This window comes from Maylandia zebra, linkage group LG23 (genome assembly GCF_041146795.1).
Source record: "Maylandia zebra isolate NMK-2024a linkage group LG23, Mzebra_GT3a, whole genome shotgun sequence".
NCBI lineage: Eukaryota > Metazoa > Chordata > Actinopteri > Cichliformes > Cichlidae > Maylandia > Maylandia zebra.
Genome location: NC_135188.1, coordinates 41,236,343 through 41,254,818, shown reverse-complemented (window position 1 = coordinate 41,254,818; position 18,476 = coordinate 41,236,343). Strand labels below are relative to the sequence as shown.

General features: G+C 41.7%; 1 protein-coding gene across 4 annotated transcripts in view; it reads right to left on the bottom strand.

Annotated features, from left to right (window-relative positions):
- LOC101482517 (fibroblast growth factor 14) overlaps nucleotides 1-18,476 on the bottom strand; it is a 71,128-nt gene that overhangs the window by 21,708 nt on the left and 30,944 nt on the right. For 2 of the 4 annotated variants that reach the window (XM_004573611.4, XM_012915527.4), the window contains exons 2-3: nucleotides 9,390-9,500; nucleotides 3,800-3,903 (exon numbers count right to left, since the gene is read on the bottom strand). In XM_004573611.4, the coding sequence (XP_004573668.2) occupies nucleotides 3,800-3,903; nucleotides 9,390-9,500 (215 nt within the window). Of the gene's footprint in view, nucleotides 1-3,799; nucleotides 3,904-9,389; nucleotides 9,501-16,728; nucleotides 17,443-18,476 lie in introns of those variants that run through there. The other 2 variants (XM_076880245.1, XM_012915526.4) reach the window with 2 other exon arrangements.

Sequence of the window (18,476 nt, the reverse complement as noted above, 5' to 3'; positions counted from 1 at the left end):
TAATTTATATATTTGTTATCTTGTAGCTGTCTGCACATCAGTCACAGAGCTGGAAAATGATCAAACATGCTCACTTTCCCTCTATGCAGCTTTAGAGGGGATTTATGCTGAGTGTGAGTGTGTATATGCAGGGGGGGACTCCCCCTCCTCAATTATTTACAGGAAGTCCTCATGCATCTGTGACTTTCAGCGACAGGCTGAGAAAGCCCAGCAGAGCAGCACAGATCTCCGTTCTTTCTCTTCCCGATTACCCCCTTTGTCTACAGGCTTGTTTTTGCTCCTTTCTTCTTTTTTTTTTTACAACTTTTTCCTCTCGCCCTTTTCCCCCTTCTGCCTAAACATTTCCTCCTCCCTCTCCATCCTCTCCCCTTTTCTCCATACATTTTTCATTTGTGTTTTGCACGTCTAGCTCCACAACATTTTACCTCATTTCATTTTGTCTGCAGTCCCCTCCCTTCAGTATTTTCCTCTGTTTTACCCTTTTCTCCTTCATTTCCAGATTTCTTTCTTATTTAATCAATGTCGTTTCCTCACATTTACATTATATATTTCTATTTTCTCTTGTCTTTCTTGCATTCATCTCCTCTCTCCACCTCCTTCTGTCATTTTTTACGACTTTTACTCTCGTTCCTTTCCCCTGACTGTCTCGTCCTTTTACATGCTCTTTATTTTCACCTCTTCTGTGTCACCTTCCCTCCTTTCTTATTTTCTGTCTGCAGCCCTTTTCCTCCATCCTCTTGATCTTTTCCTCATTGTCCTTGCCCTACTTTCTCTCCACTTTCTTTTCTTCTGCCTCACATCCAAGTCTATTCTTTCTTCTCCCCTCTCCTCCTTTCATTTTTTTCTGTCATGTACTGGCCTCACCCTTTTTCCTCTCACCTCTCCCTTTCATTTCCCTCCTTTCATCTCTCTTGTCTCTGCCTCTCCTCTCCGCTACCATCCATTTCTATTCCCCCGTCTCCTCCCTCCCTCTCTCTCTCTTTCTCCATCACCTCTCCTTACTTCTCTCCTTCTCCCGTCACCTCCTTTCCCCTCCTCCTCAGCTCCTGTCATCTCCAACCAAAAAAAGAAATGAAGGGGAGGAAGCAGGGGTGATGTCAGATGAGGGGACGTCAGTGGAAGAGGTTGAACTTTCTCTGAAGAGTCAGCATGGAAATAATTCATATTCTGCTCAAACATCTTCACGCCGCCACTCTTCTACCTCACGTCCCCTCCATCCTGCTCCGCTCCACTTGCTCTTCACCTCTTCTGCCGTCTCCCTGTCATGTCTTTCTTATTGTTCTCCATGTCTCTTTCTTATTTCAATTATTCGACAAGGTTTTCAGATTTTTCTTTCTTTCTTTTTTTCATTGTCTGAATTTTTTATGTTCAGGAAGGAGATGCTTCTGGAAAGGACACAGAATCTAACGATTATCAAATAATAAAAGACCGACTGAACGCATACTCGTCTGTAATCAGGCTAATATGCTTCACTGGCATCTATTCAAAGCAATTTATCTCTCTTTTCATCTCTCTCTTTTTCTATCTAATGAAACTGTCTCCAATCTTCTGTCCCACAAAACCTAAAAAATGGGTCTTTCACATTATCTTCTGACATGAAAAAAGCTTTTTGTGCTATTATGCACCGCTGGCTCTGACTCAGTATTTGTCTCTCAATCAAAACTCTGACGAGCCTTCCAGTTTATTTTTTAATTGATTTTAAGAATTAATCAGCTGCAGCTCATTGCCAGTTTGATAGAACAACAGCGTATGTTTGTTTTTTTCATATTTTAAAGCCAGATTTCAGTAAAGTTCCCCAACACATGCTGGGTTAGTGATCTTTGCATCTGATTTTTAATCAGTGTACCGTCACACAGAGCAGAATACAGAAGATCTGTGACGTAGTGGCTCACACAGCTCACAATCTATCACAATTCACAGGTTTTTGTAATGTGTGAAGTGCAGAACAGAAGTGAAAAGTACTGCACAAGCTAATGAGAATCAAAAGTCCTTTATTAAGTCAATGGGACTCACAAACACTCAAATTGAAGTCAAAGGAAAGTGTTTTAACATTGTAGCCATGATAAGCATGAAAATACATGAATGTATAAGCATTGCAGAGCACTGGTCCCAATACTGATGTTAGATTATGGTAATAGGGAGGCCCTCCAACCATCCCTTCTAATGTGGGAGGCAACCAATAAGACCACTCCCTCCACAATCATGACCAATAAGATCATGCTCATCACCATCTAACAGGATATGTGGGATTCAACACGTGTGCAAAGTGATATTTAAAGCTATCACATTGTTTAGTATTTTCATGAAGCTCATTCTTTGTACTCATGTGCATGCAGAATTCATAGACACTGAGAATCTTTGCTAAATGGTTTCAACTGACTATTGTTCAGTACATCAAGTGTGAGAATTTGGAGAAACTCTAAGTAGTGTGCAAGAAAGTTATGCTGTTAAAACAGAAGCTAAAACAGCAAATATGACCTTGAGCTTGACCTCAGTTTGGGTAAGGACCCATGAGATGATTGTTGTGTGAAAGTAAAATATGACTAATACTCTAGGAGGAAAAGTGAATCTTGTGAAAATGGAAAAGTGCCTGTAAAATGACAAACTTGACCTTGAGCACAATTCGAGTCGAGATGCATTGGTTGATCACTGTGTGCACAACCGATAAAACTCTAGGAGGCGTAGTGATTCTCGTGACACGGACAGATGGATAACGAACGCCTAACCACGGCATAAGCTCATGTGTCCTTCAAGTCAAAAACTCCACATCAAGACCAAGGTCCCTGGATACAGTCCAAACAGTCCCTACACCTGGTAACTAAGCAGGGCTGTACAAAAAAATCCCCTCATGTTTCTTCCACACAATATAACGTCAGTGTGGAAGGTGATGATATATGTTTTAAAATATCTGTCACATTAGCCGGACAGTGATTCATTTACTTCACGTCTGGCTCTTTTAAAGAGTGTCACTAGATCCAAATGTTATTCTGGAAATTAGTCAAGGAGCCCATTAGGTAATTCACAGAAATAATAGGCCCTCATTTTGATAACTGATGAGCCATTTAAGCAAAAATGACAAAAGAAATCACAAGTTTAACCAATCCATGCACAGTAAACGTAATAACCCTGTGTTACCTTCCTTGAAAAATAAAAATTTTTCCGGTTTTTTCTTACTGTTTGCTTGCCAAGAGAAAAAAACACTGTAATATTTACTTGTTTTCTTTTTAAACTGATTTTTTTCCCACCAAATTAAACGATTAAGGTGAAAGTGACAATTTTCTTTTACATTTTATTATTCAAATGTAAAATAAATATATGAAGTTTGAATAAATAATGAAATAACACCTTAAAAACTATCTCTGCTTATTTCCCAAACTATTTTTGACCAGATTCAAGCAAAGTAATTTACCACTTTAATCGGAGCTAAAGTTAACAGACTAATCTCTCAGCTCAGTTTCCCTGCAGACAAAGCAAAGCCTTCTGACTTTTTTCAAAGCAATAATATGTCCAGTTCTCAATAATTAAAATCACACAAGAAGTTGTCATTGATAAATTCAGATCCACAAGTAAGCTAAACAATTTCTCCTGAGCATTGCTCCCCAATGCACAAAAAACAGGAAAGCGCCGTAATACCGGTTGTAATCAGTTAAAGCTCCCTGTGCTGTGCCGCACGCATTAAAGAAGCTGAAACAAAGCATTTCTTGTTGTGTCTTGTGTGTGTGTGTGTGTGTGTGTGTGCGTGCGTGCGTGCGTGCGTGCGTGCGTGCGTGCGTGCGCGTGTGTGTGTGCATGCACTCACCGAGGAGTAAAGGTGACCCTCTCCGTTCATTGCGATGTAGAGACCGGTCTTAACTGATTGGATGGCCACGACTCTCAGACCCACAGGAATTAAGTTAAACAGAGCTGAAGACAAAAGGAGACAAACTCAGTTCATGTGTTTGCGCTTCCTGCACACTTGTTGTGTGTCTCTTGTTGAAATGCAGTGCTCCCAGAACTGCTCAGTTGGTTTGGTCAACTGGTGAAGGCTGAAGCAGCCTCCACGGTCTCGTGGGGCTGCTTGCAGGGCTTTTAAATTCTGAATTTTACAGAAGAGAGATGGATTTCTTTTCTTCTATCCTAACACCAGTGCTCATGTCTATTAACATATTTAATATAACTGGATAAGAAATATTATTTGTGCAGCAAAAAAAATCATCCATTGTTCGGCTTAACATATAAAAGACTTTGTGACCAAAGTCTTCTTAAAAGCGTTGCAGGACAGTGAAAAATGTTTGTTCAATCTGAATCTGAACACCAGTAAAATAAAGATCTGGTGGAGGACATAAGGATATCTTAACCAAGGGCTCTGTGACATTTTAATATGAGCCACTTCTCATTTTTTCCAGAGGCACAGTCCACCTCTCAGCTCCATCGGTCAGTGTTATTTAAATAGAACAGCAGTCAGTGACGGTAAAGAAACAGACGGCTGGTTGCACCCATGTAGCCCGGGGGCTAGCGTCACCGGTGGTTTTGTTCACTTCCTGCAATCACGTAGCATCTTTTATCTTGTTTTCTTTTCTTAAACTGAATAATAGATAAATAATCTAGAATTATAACTCAACATATACACAGAACTTTAAACCTGAATATCAGTAGATGACATTATTTACTCTTTGAGGGGTCAACTAAGGAATTCATTTAGGCAGTTTACAAGAAGAAGAAATAACCTATGGCATTTTTGTGGCTCTCCATTATCACTGTGCTTTCTAATTATGTTCTTAGCTCTATGAGAGTGACTTCAATTTTACCAAAACTGCTTTACAAACATCAGTAAGACAGTAATGGATTCTGCATGCGAGAGAATCAGGATTAAAATTAAATTGATGCAAAAACGGAGCAAATAACCCAATCAGGCCTTGAGTGTCACTTCAGTTAAACAATCACAAGCAGCAAATCTTTCAATTTTAAAATAAACCCGCAAAGGCAGGGCATGAAAAATCACAGACAATATGCTCACGATTTCCATTCTGATATAGTTTTTTAATCTAGATCCTCGGATATGAAAAGATGAAAATAATCACGCCCATCGGCAGTTATGACCTTTCAAGGTTGTTAAAATTCTTCTGTCTCTCGCTGAGGTCGGCTAAAGTGGTGCCACATTTAACTCGTGTGATCTGCGTGCTGACAGCACCGACACACAAACAGCATCAAGCAAGGTTTAAGGTGAATCCTTCTTTCTTTGTGTACACAGAGGAGAATATTTTCAATGTAATATACAGCTTTGGTTCCTCAGGTCAACATAAACTAATCGTGTGATAGATTAGCTGTAACCTAACATCCACAGCATTTTTGTTAACTCATGATGTCTACCTTTGATTTTATTCAGCTATACTATTTTACATATCTAAGTTTCATTAGAGTTTGAAGTCTGTTGTCCATTCCCTCGCTTCCTCTCACCTACCTGAACCTCTCCAGCTGATAAAAAAAAAGCATTTTATTAGGTTTTTCATTCTCCGTTGCATTCTGTGAATCCAGAACTAGACTTTACATTATTGTCTTATTGTGCGGATGCTTTCCTCTATCGCTGCCGGTATAATTGTCTCGGGCGTTTGTGACTCCTCTTTTGATTAGCTGCCGCGTCCCACGGCTCGAGCTTAAAGATGTCGTCATTTCATGTTGCGAGTTTGAGGCCCAGCTTCGAAACATCCGCCTCTGAGATTTCTGCCTCCAACAGCAACTGTGTTTTTCCTACAACAATGTCCCAGATACTCTGGATAATCCACAGACTTCACTGTCAACTGCTGAAAGTTTTATACGACTGTCAGGCAATGAACTCCTATTGATGTGATATGCATCCATCAACCGTATACTGTATTTACCCTTAGGTATAGATACAGTACTTGCTGACTAACATTTGGAGTATTTTTTTCGACAGCTGAGACCTTTAGAAAGGAAACGAGTGCACACATTATCGCGTAAAAGCATTAAAAAAAACAACCATGACCTAAAATGAAGGTCACAACAGTGCATGTGCTCTTTTCTTTGTAATCAAAGGCTGATTGCACCTGGGATATCAGAGCCCTCATTAATCAAGGTTGCTTAGAAATGGTTGTTGATTTCTCAACCAACATTTACAGTGGAAATATGCCCAAGCACACCTGCGAGGAATCAGACTCGATAGATACCACAGTTAGTCAACCACCATCGTATTACACAGCCTTCATTAACATGAAGACATGAAACTGATCAGAGGTGCTGACAGCTGCCCCTTTAAATGCAGCAGGAAATGTTACTGACCAGACAAATGAAAAATAAATAAATAAATAAATTGCAGCTTGGCAACAAGCTTTGTCTCATCTACTTACTGCAGACTCGTTGTGGTAGAAATGTTAAAAATAAATAAATTAATGTAGATGTGAGGACATTTGGCAAAAAAAATAAAAATAATAATAATAGTAAATAAGTAGAACACTACCGCAAAAGGCGGACCGCAGAGCTCAGGTGGCTCGGCCAATGTGAAAAGGACACTTTGGATGAGTGAGTGGCACGCCGCAGTGATTACTGATTAGCATTTGATTTTCTCTAAGCCCAGTACATCAGAATATTACAACAAAGCTACATCAATCAATAAGCTGTCCATCTGCCGCTCCTCCCCCGGGGGGCTGGGTTGGGCGTAGAGGGTCCGATAAAGTGAGCAGATCACTGTGACTGAACAGTAAAGCTGAAGAGCATGTTACTAATTCCCTTGCAAACTGAGGAACCTCTATTTAACCACTTATAACTACTGTAAAATATTTATTGAATATCTATCTTGTCTTTTTTTCTCTCTTTCCCAATGGACTCTCCTCTTTAACAGTGGGGAAAAAAACACGTGCCCCAACCTTCATATTAGATGAGGGTCGAGAGATTGACACGTCATCTCTAGATACCCAGCCAGCCTTGAGAAACAGTGTCAGTAGTTTTTACACTGCTATGAAATATATTTGGTTTAAAACGCTCCTCTCATTTCTCTCTTATTTACTGTAGATACTGGTTGACGTGCCTTGCGTACGTGCATCTGTCAAGAGTGTGCAACTGTCTGTCCAGGAGGCCAATTATTAGCAATGGCTCTGACCTCTATATGACCCAAATGATGCTTAAATGTTAAAAAAGGTGTTTTGCCACCAAGAAGCACAAGGGAACATACATGAACTGAGAGCTTTTCTTACATATCTTAATAAAATGTTTAATCATTGTGTTAAAAATGCTAGTTTGATCACGAATGAGAAACTATTTATCATGTAAATGTTTGCGGCTCATGGATAGCCTGAAAAACTCAGAGAGGATGTCACTGAATGTGTATTCAGTCTAATTCCAATTTACTTGTGTTGTTTATGCAGCAGCACATGCATGAGATACTTTTAATTAATGTGTGTTTTTGATAATTAATTAGGTTTTACATAAATAAATTCATGCTTTTTCATGCATTGAGGCATGTGTGGCATTCACGATAATTTGCGTGCCACCTAAAGTTTAAAAGAAGCTCTTTTTCCACATAATGTAAATTCTGAAAAACAAACACATCTGTAGTTTTAGTTGCCATGAGCAGATGTTGTAAGAAAGCAAATAAAATACTCTGTCACTTTACAAGTGACAATTTGGCAATCTGGCCATTACGTTAAAGCAGTTTCGTGTAGACTTCTTACATAAAAATAGCATTACACCTCATGCTACTAATCTGTACAATAAGAACTGCAACAAACTTTGGAACATATTGTTGTGAGCAGACTGTGAAAAAGCCTTGTCCACCTTTGACACCGTTTTCCACAACAGAAATACACATTTGGGCTGTTTGTACAGTCGTGGTAAAAAGAAAATACACCTTCTGTTAAATTTAAGGTTTTATATATCAGGACATAATAAAAAAGAACATATGGCCTTTAACAAGTCTTAAAATGATTTGAAAACATTTTTGAAACATACCTGTCATTATTCAGCTAACAGAAGCCAAAATGCAGAAGTAATGTGTGGAAAGTACACCCACTCAGTAGCTAGCTACCTTTAGTAGCAACTTAATCGTAATCATTCCCTCTGTGACCTTTGGTCCACTCTTCTTTACAACATTGCTTCAGTTCTTTGAGGTTTGCAGGCATTTGTTTATGAACAGCTCTGTTAAGATCCCACCACAGCTTTATAATCAAGTCAACCTTGATTATTTTCTGTTGTAGATTTGCTGCTGTGCTTGTGATCTTTGTCCTTTTGCATCATCCGATTTGGGGCTTTAGCTGTAGGACAGATGACCTCACATTTGATTCTAGAAATCAAATTTATTTAAAGTTATTTAGTTGACCATGAAGTTCATGGTCAACTAAATAACTGTAAGGCACCCAAATCCTGTGGTTGCAAAACAAGCCCAAATTATCAGTACGCTACCACCGTGCTTGACGGTTTATATGAGGTGTTTGTGCTGCATTTGGTTTTCCCCAAACGTGGTGCTGTGCATGATGACCAAACAGCTTCACTTTGGTCTGGTCTGTCCAAAGCACATTGTTCCAGAAGTCTTGTGGTTTGTTCAGATGTAATCTTGAAAACCTAATCCATGCTTTCCATGATCTTTTTAGAGAGAACAGGCTTTCTCCTGCAACACTTCCAAACAATCCTTACATGTTCACTATTTTTCTCATTGTGCTGTCATAAACTTTAACATTTAACACGCTAACTGAGGCCTGTAGACTCTGAGATGTAGCTCTTGGGATTTTTGCAGTTTCTCTGAGCATTGCATGCTCTGACCTTGGGGTGGATTTGCCAGGACATCCACTCTTGGGAAGACTGTCGGCTATGCTGAATGTTTTCTAGGTTACTGAACAACCTGGTCTCACTGTGGAAAGATGAACTTCAAATGGTTTGGAAATGACCTTATAACCCCACCCAGACTGACAGGCAGCAACAGTTGTTTCTCTAAGAAAACAACTGATAGAAAGGGATCATTGCCTTCCTATCTTGGTATTGTATAAACACACACCTGAATGCAACAGACCAGCAAACTTCCCAAACTTCTGCTTTTATAGAGGTGCTCACACCTGCTGATGATCAGTTAACCAAGTGCATTTGATTAGCAGCACCTGTCTGATACTGACCTTCTTAATTCCTATGGAAGCAGTGAAGGCACACTTAATTATTTTACTCAATTATTTTTGTTGCCATATTATATTATATATGATATTTATATAGTTTTAAGACCTTCTGAGGAACAGATGATTTTTCATTATGTCCTTATGAATAAAACCTTAGACTTGAAAGAGGGTGTACTTTCTTTTGACTATGACTGAATATCTCCAGATGTTTTATTCCTTATATACACATGATTGTTTATGATGTCTTCCAGTGTGTGTATGTGTGCGTGAGTGTGGGTGTGTAGCGTGTCTACTAACAGGAGTTGGTGCTGTCGTCTTTGGTCCCGTCCAGACTTCCATCCTGGCCCATCTGGAGATAGAAGCCCTGCCTGCAGAACAACCTGGTCACTATGCCCTTCAGCTGTGGTTCTACACGCCACAAAACACAGACAAAAGACAGAGAGAGGAAGAGTTGAAAAAACAAGCTGATCTTCAGATCAGAGCATGCCGCACATTGTAAGGACCCGTGCATATTGTTAAGCAACACGAGACAAAACCAAGTGGTGATTTGTGTCCGTTTCAACGCTGATTTATGTAGAAAATTCCTGCTCTGAACTCACATCCTGCGCACATCTCGGAGGACGTATTTGTGGTACAGTACAGTTTAAAAAGAAGGACAATGTGACCACATGAAGCCTCCTGCATCCTGAGGGATTTCCTGTGGAGAGACTAGTCAAGCACATCCAATCCATTACAGGATTCTTGGACTAATCCGTCCTTCGTGGTCATTGTTCCACTTGAATAACATTGATAAATTATTTCTGAACCTTTGATGGTAAAGTGCAGCCTTAAATAGCTTTGTGTCTACTGTGCTCTGTCATGATTTACCAACATCTTTGTATACACGTGCTATTCTGTCTGTTCTAATGATTTCTCTTTATCTCAAGCACTTTTCCCCCCATATTATTTTAAAGCTCAGATTCAAATACATCGTACGTAAATACTTAATAACCGCCGCAGATTTTGAAACCTCTGCAATAATTAAAAAGCACATCTAATGTAGCAAACAGAAGGCTGTGCTCTCGGCTATTTCATGTCGCTACAATTAAGCAGAAGCTGCATTTGCCTCTCGCCGTTTGACTCCGTGCATCCTGTATTCGTACAAGGAACAACTAAAACAAGACAAAATGACAAAAGTGACAGCGGGCCTGAAGGAGAGGGTGGAAACTCACGAAATGACAACGGACATGTAAAGCAGCTGAGAGACAGACAACAGACTGATTCACTAGACAAAGATCGAGATCGAGAGAGTCACAGAAGGACAGAGAGAGACTGAAAATCGGACGAAACTCTGACTGGGTCTTAGTTAGGCATTTAGGCGCTTCTTCGACAGGTACTAACAGTTATTTTCTCTATCATCTCTCCCTCTGCACAACGCTCATCCACACAAACACACACAGTGGTTGCTGAAGCTGATTATCTAAAATGACATCTCACAAACATACAGACACACGTACACACACACACACACACACACACGCGCGTGACTACGCCCATTCTCCCTGCATAACACACATCGTGACTTCGCAGCTATAAAAAGGGGTGGGAATCCCCTTTGAACATGTATGTGAGAGACAGAGAGGGACTCTGTGGAGGTATACCCTAATGCATAGAGAAGGGAAAAAAAGCTGCGAGTGACCCAGTTAATGAGGACCATGTGTGTGTGAGAGAGGGAGACAGAGAGGGAGAGGGGTGTTTTCCATCTTTGCGTAGAATCCATCTTGTGCAGCAGGGGAGAAGGAGGAAAGAGGAGCCATGACGCTTGTAACCAGCACTTGAACTGCAAAAATTCACAGCACACAACCAAGCACGATATGCGGTGGCGTCTGTAATAAAATCTTAGTTAGAATATAGAGACGGCTATGAAATCACAAGGGAAGGATCGATCGCATTTTATACTAAAGATTTCTAAATAATATAATAGATACTTTTAAACGCTCCTCAGTGGAAATCCAGTTTATTCTTGCCTCTCTCTTGTAAAAAATAAATAAATAAATCATGCATTTAAGTAAACATGTTTCCAGCTGACAGTTTGGGTATTTCGTTTTGCTTTGTGATCCCATATAACTCTCAACATTTGAATCTAAAGTCAGGGAGCACAGCGCCTGCTTCAGAGACGCTGAAATCAGTCACATTTCAATCTATCCTTGTTCGCGTGACGCGTATTCTCAGACAGCTGTAAATTTAATTCATTGTCTCTCATCCTCATCTTTTTCCCCCCATGGTGTGCCATCAACTAAAAGGCATTAATAAAACAGAGTGTGAAATTTATTTTTGCATTAGAGCTAAACCTGGAGGCACAGATGAGACCTTTCAGTCGGGCTTTGCCTTGATACATCTGTCTCTCGGTAGGCTTTAAAAAACCCTGTCTGATATGGATATACTGCAGCAGGTGGATTTTAGTGGCAGCATGTAATAAAAGAACACGTTTTCTGGCTGGTGTTGTGACTCTGCCGATGGGAATTTACAAGGACGGGCGATTTGTTTAACGGAACAATTTATTTCCAAGTTGGGCTGCAAAAATCACAATATGTGTGACGTGTAAACTTAATCTCGCATCTACAGAGAAGAGTGCAGGAATCTCCTTTTTTACAGAAGGGTGGCAAATGAGTCGTGCTAACATGGCTTCTCAGACTGTGGGGTGTCCCCCACTGTGTGTGTGTTTTTTGGGTTACTGAGGTGTGGCAGAAAAAGTCTGATTAACCACTGCCTTCGCTTGAAAGGTCACAGCAAATCAATCCGAGGTTGTTCTGAGAGATCCCCTCTATCCTGTGATGAAACGCTTCTACCCTGATGGGAATGATCTCTTCCAGCCTCCGTGCTGCACGTGAGGGTTCACTGAATGGTAGGACTGACTCATTATGCTCGGCTCGGGCTTGTCGTCAGCTGCGATGGTCGTCGTGGAAGGTCAGGTGATCATAGAGTCATGAAATGTTTTGTGGGTTTTTTTGTGGCTGAGAGACATCAGTCAAGGCTGCCATCTGTTGTGACGTAAGTGATGTCGTCAAGAAAGAGGTGCTAGCTAGCAGGTTCCAGTTCCACAATCTGCACTAGCAACATAGCTCCTCTTTAGCTTTGTCTTATTTACAGGCGAGAGAATATAAAGTTCTGAACAGATGGTGAAGCAAAAGTGACAGAAGTCCTCTGGAAGACCCCCCCCAAATAAAAATCATCATTCATGGTCTTTCATGGTCAAAACACTAAATAAACAAATATCTTTTCTGATAATTTTGTTGTTGAGTTCTTCATTTGTTCCCCGTCTGTATATAACAACCTACCTAACTCCATAAGATGATCGAATTCAACTGTGTTAGCCTTCACCTGAACACCACGCTTTCAGGAGTTTAGCGTGAAAACAATACACTCATGTATTTAAAAGTGGTGAATGTTGGTCTTTGCATAACTCGCTGCTATAAAAGATGAAAAAAGACACACACACACAAAAAATCAATAACCCTCTAAGAGTCACCTGCTCATCCACTCACTCCTTCTCCCACCGTACGAAGCAGCCGCTGCTACAGTCATCCCCCCACTGTCGTCGAGGTGACATTCCCACAATTCCCAGTATCTCCCCTCCATCCTGTCTGTTGCTAGAGAAATTCCCATTCTTGGGTTGCCATGGCAACAGTCTCGTGATTCCAGACTGTTCCAGTGAAAGGGTATTCCCCAGTCCGCACACACACACACACGCACGCACGCACGCATGCACACACAGAGCTAAATTTTCTCCACGATGTGATCTGATTCAATCAGTCAGCCAATCAGGCTGCCACGCTGATTTGACATGTCGTATTGTCTGTTAATTCGCGTCTGAGTCTACATGCGGCGTAAAATACGGTTTGCAACACAAGTGTCTCATACAAGCGAGACGCTTGAAGACCTTCTCTCTTTTTCTTTGCACACACGCACACACCGTCTCACCAAACAAAAGCACCCGAGCGAAGAATTCACGTCCAGAAACCGAGTGCACCAATTTCATCCTCATTTGCATCAACGTGATTAGTGATTAGAGGAACAGGCGCTGCTGAAAAGGGGGCATTTATATGAATCTAGAGATATAAATAATACAAGTCCTTAACCTGAATTTTTTCATAATGAGACAGCCTGATCAAATTTTATGCCAAGTCTGGTAATGCTGCGCTGTGCTGGTACTTCTTCACAGGCTTTTCTAGCCTTGACAAGAGCACCGTCCTTCATTGATTATCTATACTGCTTCTTATTATGCATTGACTGCAAAGCACGGGAACACCCTGTGCAGACATGCAGCTTCACAGACGTAGCATCTGGGCAAACAGAGGCGACAGAGTGAGCCACAGAGCTTCCCCTCGCTGCGGTGGGTGACAGTCAGTCACCGGCTTTAAAATGTGGCAGAATATTGGCAATTTGGCACCTGATCCGTGGAAATCCGTTTTACTGAGAGCAACTCAGTCCAGATTCAGGTTCATGTGGCAACATGGAAGCAGCTCAGTTGCCTTTTAGTTAGGCTCTGCCTCTTGGGAGAGGGTCTGCACGTGATCAGAGGTCAGCCTGGAGAAAACATTCCTACTGCAAGGCCTGAGTAAATGCCAGGTCAGGTTTTTATGTCCTGGATAAAACACTTACAGGTTTAAAAGAAAAATTTGTTTTTTTATGACTAGAAACAAAAACAACTAGAAAAAGCAACTATATCTCTTTAAATGAAGAAAAATTTAACCAGAAATTAAAGATCTGTGCACGCACATGCATGCTATCACTAATTGCAAGCACAGATTTAATGGTCTCCCTTAAGAAAAGTAACTTTGCTTCTGATTGGATTCGGGAGAGATTAAAGATGAAATCATTCATAATTTGTTGCTCATCATATCTGTAGACGGTAATTTATTTTGTGTTGTCTGATAAATTGAAACCAACGTCCATTTGTTGCAATGTCTGGACTTGTCAAAGTTCATGATAATTTTAAACACTGAAGGCTTTTTTAAAATGATGGCGAAAACACGTGTTGCGTCTCTATACGCAAGACATTCCTCGCTTCAGCTGCACTTTTCTTTTGTTTCGTGCTCTTGTGAGTCCCATGCTTTAATGTAAACATGATTCCAACTGACAGCTGTGATATTTATGATTCAAAATAAGACTTTACCTGCCCAGCATCCGCCTGTCACCAAAGAACAGAAATCAAAGCACACTGCCCCGTTTAACTTTATGTGACGCACTGAAGAAGCGGTAATTTTTTTTTTTAAAGTGTCATGTTCAGTATTTTATTTGGGGAAATATTTGTTTATAAAATGTATTGAAACAATGTATTTTGTATGCAATGCATCTGCTCTAATTAGCCCCAAAGCCAAGAATGAGAGTGTATGACAGCAGGTGAATGTTTTTTTAAAGCACAATTTCTTTATTTTTTTGGCAACAATTGTTTTATTTTTGTTTGTTTTTTCATTTGCATGTCCGTCGTGTGGCAATCAAATCCTCCAGTGATGGCAGCAGCTCTTAAGTGAAGCTGATTTCACTGCAGAATTTAAAGACTGTTGACTAAAATCCACCCACACCAGTGTGATGAGTTCTCTGCTCAGATGTCTAATTACTAATAATAACAACTAACAAAGAATAACTGTGGACGAGAAGGCGCTTTGGTCAGATATCACATTTTCAGCAGTAAGAAGAACGCAGATATAACATGTGTGTTCGAGTTATTGAGTAATGGAGGCTGCGGATCATTGTGAGTTGGGTGTGTATGTGTCTCCTTCACAAAACCTCTGGAAGACAGTAGGGGATGTTGGCAAATCTTTCTCATTTTAACACACACACACACAAAGCACAGACACTATGGATGTTGCCAAGCTTCCACCAGCAGCTCTCACAGCTGAGAACACAGAAATGGAGGGAGGCAAGGGAAAACAACGGGTGGAAAGACAGGAATACCTAAAAGGAAGGAGAAGGATGCAGGGACGCAGGACGAGGTGGAAAGTGTGGGGGTGATGAACCAAAGGGCAGGAGATTAAAGGAGGTGAGGAAGAATGAAGAAGGGGAAAAGGAGAAAGTAGGAGAAAGAGACTGAGAGAGAAGAAATTGAGGGATGAAAGCAAGGAAGGAGATTTGAATGGAAAGGAGAGCAGTACGCTGAGGAGACGATAAAGAGAGGAAAGGGAAAATAGGGGAGGAATGAGGAGAAAGGATAGGAGGCCACAATGCACAGGAAGTGACTAGGTGAAGCTTGAACAACAGATAAAAAGATCTAAGGCAGGTGGGGAAGATTATGGTGCGGGGGAGGAGGTGGAGGAATGAAGAAGAGGAGGAGAAGAAAGGAAGTGAAGGGAGGGAAAAATTTCTGAGGAAATGGAGGTGAAAGGTGGAGAAATGTCAGCACGAGGTGGGAAAAAATAGAAAATTAAGAAAAGAGGACAGGAGAATTGAAAGGAAAGACGATTAGGAAAGAAAGGAGATAAGGATGAAAGTTGGCAAGGTGAGAAAGGAAACGAGAAGGAAACACAGGAAAATAAGATGAGAGAGACGAGAGAAGGGTGGGAGCGGGGGGGGACAATGGAGAAGCGAGACCACCTCCAACTCCCACCGAGCTCTGGAATCAGGCTCTCAAATCCCCCACAAATTTTCCCATCAGTCACCAGACCAAACCAGTGACAACAAATTCATATCGGCGCAACTCCTCACATTTGCCACCCCTCCATATCATCCCCCCACCTCCTCCTCTCATTTCCTGCCTCCCTCTCCCCTCCCCTCCCGCACGCCGTCACCTGCTGGTTTCTCACACAATCAATTGATTACAACAGCACTTATCGTCTCTGCTATTGAACGCTTTCTATAGCGCACCATCACAACATTCTCATTAATCTACATTCACTTCTACGTGTAATCACTTCCCTTTGTGGCAAAGAGCCCGTCCCATGATGTAACAATGATGTTAATTTGGATTTGAGTGGGCCTTGAGAGCTGAATGGTGGAAAATTTTCCTTACTTTTTTCCCTTTTCTTGTTTTTTTTTTTTACCTCCACATAAACAAATCTGTTTCCATATTTCTCTATAGGGAGGAAACAAGAAATAAAGGTTAATTGGTTGCTGTCATTGCTTAGTTTTGGGGGTTTTTGTCTGACATTTTGCTAGTGTTAAGGCAAAGTGTGATCTTGGTGATAAGGCACTTTCAATTATGAGCTGAAAATGAGAGAGCCAGGCAGAGGTCCACATAGAGACAGGCAGAGAGAGAGAGGCTAGACAGACTAATCTGCGGCTTCAATAATGGATGTACCTGGAAACTACTGAACCATAGGGCACAACAAGGCATGACAGTGCCCGCGAGTGTGTGTCACACTACAGAGGGGAAAGAGAGATGGAGGATACAGAGAGAGAGGGAGACTGGGGCTGAGTCTGGCAGTGTGTATTTTTGCATGTTCGGGGTGCTTGCGCGTGCGTGTGCTCGTGCGTATACGCGTGCCCCAGCCTGCCAGGGCGTGAACGTGAAGGAGATTGTGCACAAAATGTGGCCGTGCGTAAAAGTGCATACCCGCATGCGTGTGTAGAAGCGCGCGCGCACGTGCGTATCAATAGGTTTGCGTCCCTGCAACCGTGTGTATGTGTGCATGCATGTGCAACCCCCCCTCCTCCACACCTTGCCTCCGTAGCCTCCTCTTCTTCAATCCAAATATCCGGACTTTGGAGAAGATGTCGACCAGATTCCCGTTGCACAGCCCCTGCTTCTTACCGGGGCTCTTCCGCCGCCGGTGAGCAGTCGGTCGGTGGGCGTGTTGCTCTCTTGCTTGTCGCTTCTGCCGGATCAAACCGCTGGCGATTGCCGCTGCCATGGCTCAGCCGATACAAAAACAGCCTTGTCTCCGTCCTCGTCTCCAGTCTCTTCAGTTGTGTCCACCGGAGGGGACGGAGCGCAGACGAAACCAGACACAAACCTCCAGTCTCCGCTTTACCGGCTATAACGGCCCCATACTTCGGCCACAACGCGGTAAAGTCCAAGAAAAATTAAAAAAAATATATAAAAAAAATAATAAACCACACGTTACTGCATATTTTCTGCTGCCGATATTCTTCTGGCCATAGATTTGAAACGCACAGCGGTTTACCTGTCCGTCACGTTTCACCGGTCTGTCTGTCAGTCAGGGAACAGCAGCTGTCACTGAACGGCTCCTCCAAACAATCTTTCCACACCCCGCTCGTCAGTTTGTGCTCCCATGGTCAACGGGCGAGACCGCCAATTAAAAAAAATATCTGAAAGACACAGCAGTGCCTCAGAAAGCAGTTGCGTCCTCTCCTCTGAAAAGCGCCCGTTTGTATTCCGCTGACTGAAGCGCGAGGCGCGCGTGCTGCCGGCGCGAGCCCATCCAGCTGTGTGCAACTAACGAGAGTCACAAGGAGCATCACCGGAAAGAGGGCGGTTTGTCTTTCACAGTGAAAGCCTCATAGCCCTCTCTGTGGTTCCAAAAGGGTTGTGCGCATTAATGAGCCACTTGACGGCAAAGAAAATAAAAATATTTAGATCATAAAAAAAGATTATTATTATTATTATTCAAGTCTGACTCTGTTATTCTACTCTGATTGTTCCGTGATTTAACAACCTGTTGCTGCCATCAAGGGGTCAGTTTTATACATTTTAGGAAAAAATGTCACAAATTTGTAAAAACATTTATTATGTATTTATTTATTTAAAAAACATTTAATGACTTATGCTCGCCTTTCAGTGTAAACTAAGTGTAGCGTTATTGTTAAATTTGTCCTGCAATAGTCTGATTCTTATTTACTGTAATTATTGTTTGTTTGTTTTGTTGTTTTATTGAACCTTTAATTAATTAATTAATTAATTAATATATTTAATTTTTTTTCTACGCCTAATTGAGAAAAGCTGTTATTTTTAACGCTTTAAGAAAAGCATAAATAAATAAATTTAGGCTTCCAGTTCGGAAACTGTCCCGTTAAGTTATCATTTGGGGTATGTGTCAAAGCTTCAGCGTCAGTTACGGCGCTTGTTACTTTGAAGGTAATGACCGGATGTCCTCAGGTTATTTGACGCTTGAAAGCGCGAGCGCTCTCTACCTGAAAGCACACGGCTGCTGGAGCCACGCGCCGGGCGAGCGGCCACACACGCGCTCTCAAAAACAACTGGTCATCCTCGGGCCGGTGGGGAGGAGGGGACGACGTCACCGGCTGGAGCGGCAGCAGATGGGTTTTACTCTGAAATAAAACGCAGGTAAGTGCAAGCTGCGAACTTCTACGGTCCTTTACGCGCGCCTTAGTCCTGCTGTAAGGCTGAACCCAGATTTGTGGCTAATATTTTATTTAAAATGTTTCTAATTAAACGCACAGCCACTGTTTACGTAGGAGTTTACGGTGTCACTGTGCTGTCAGACC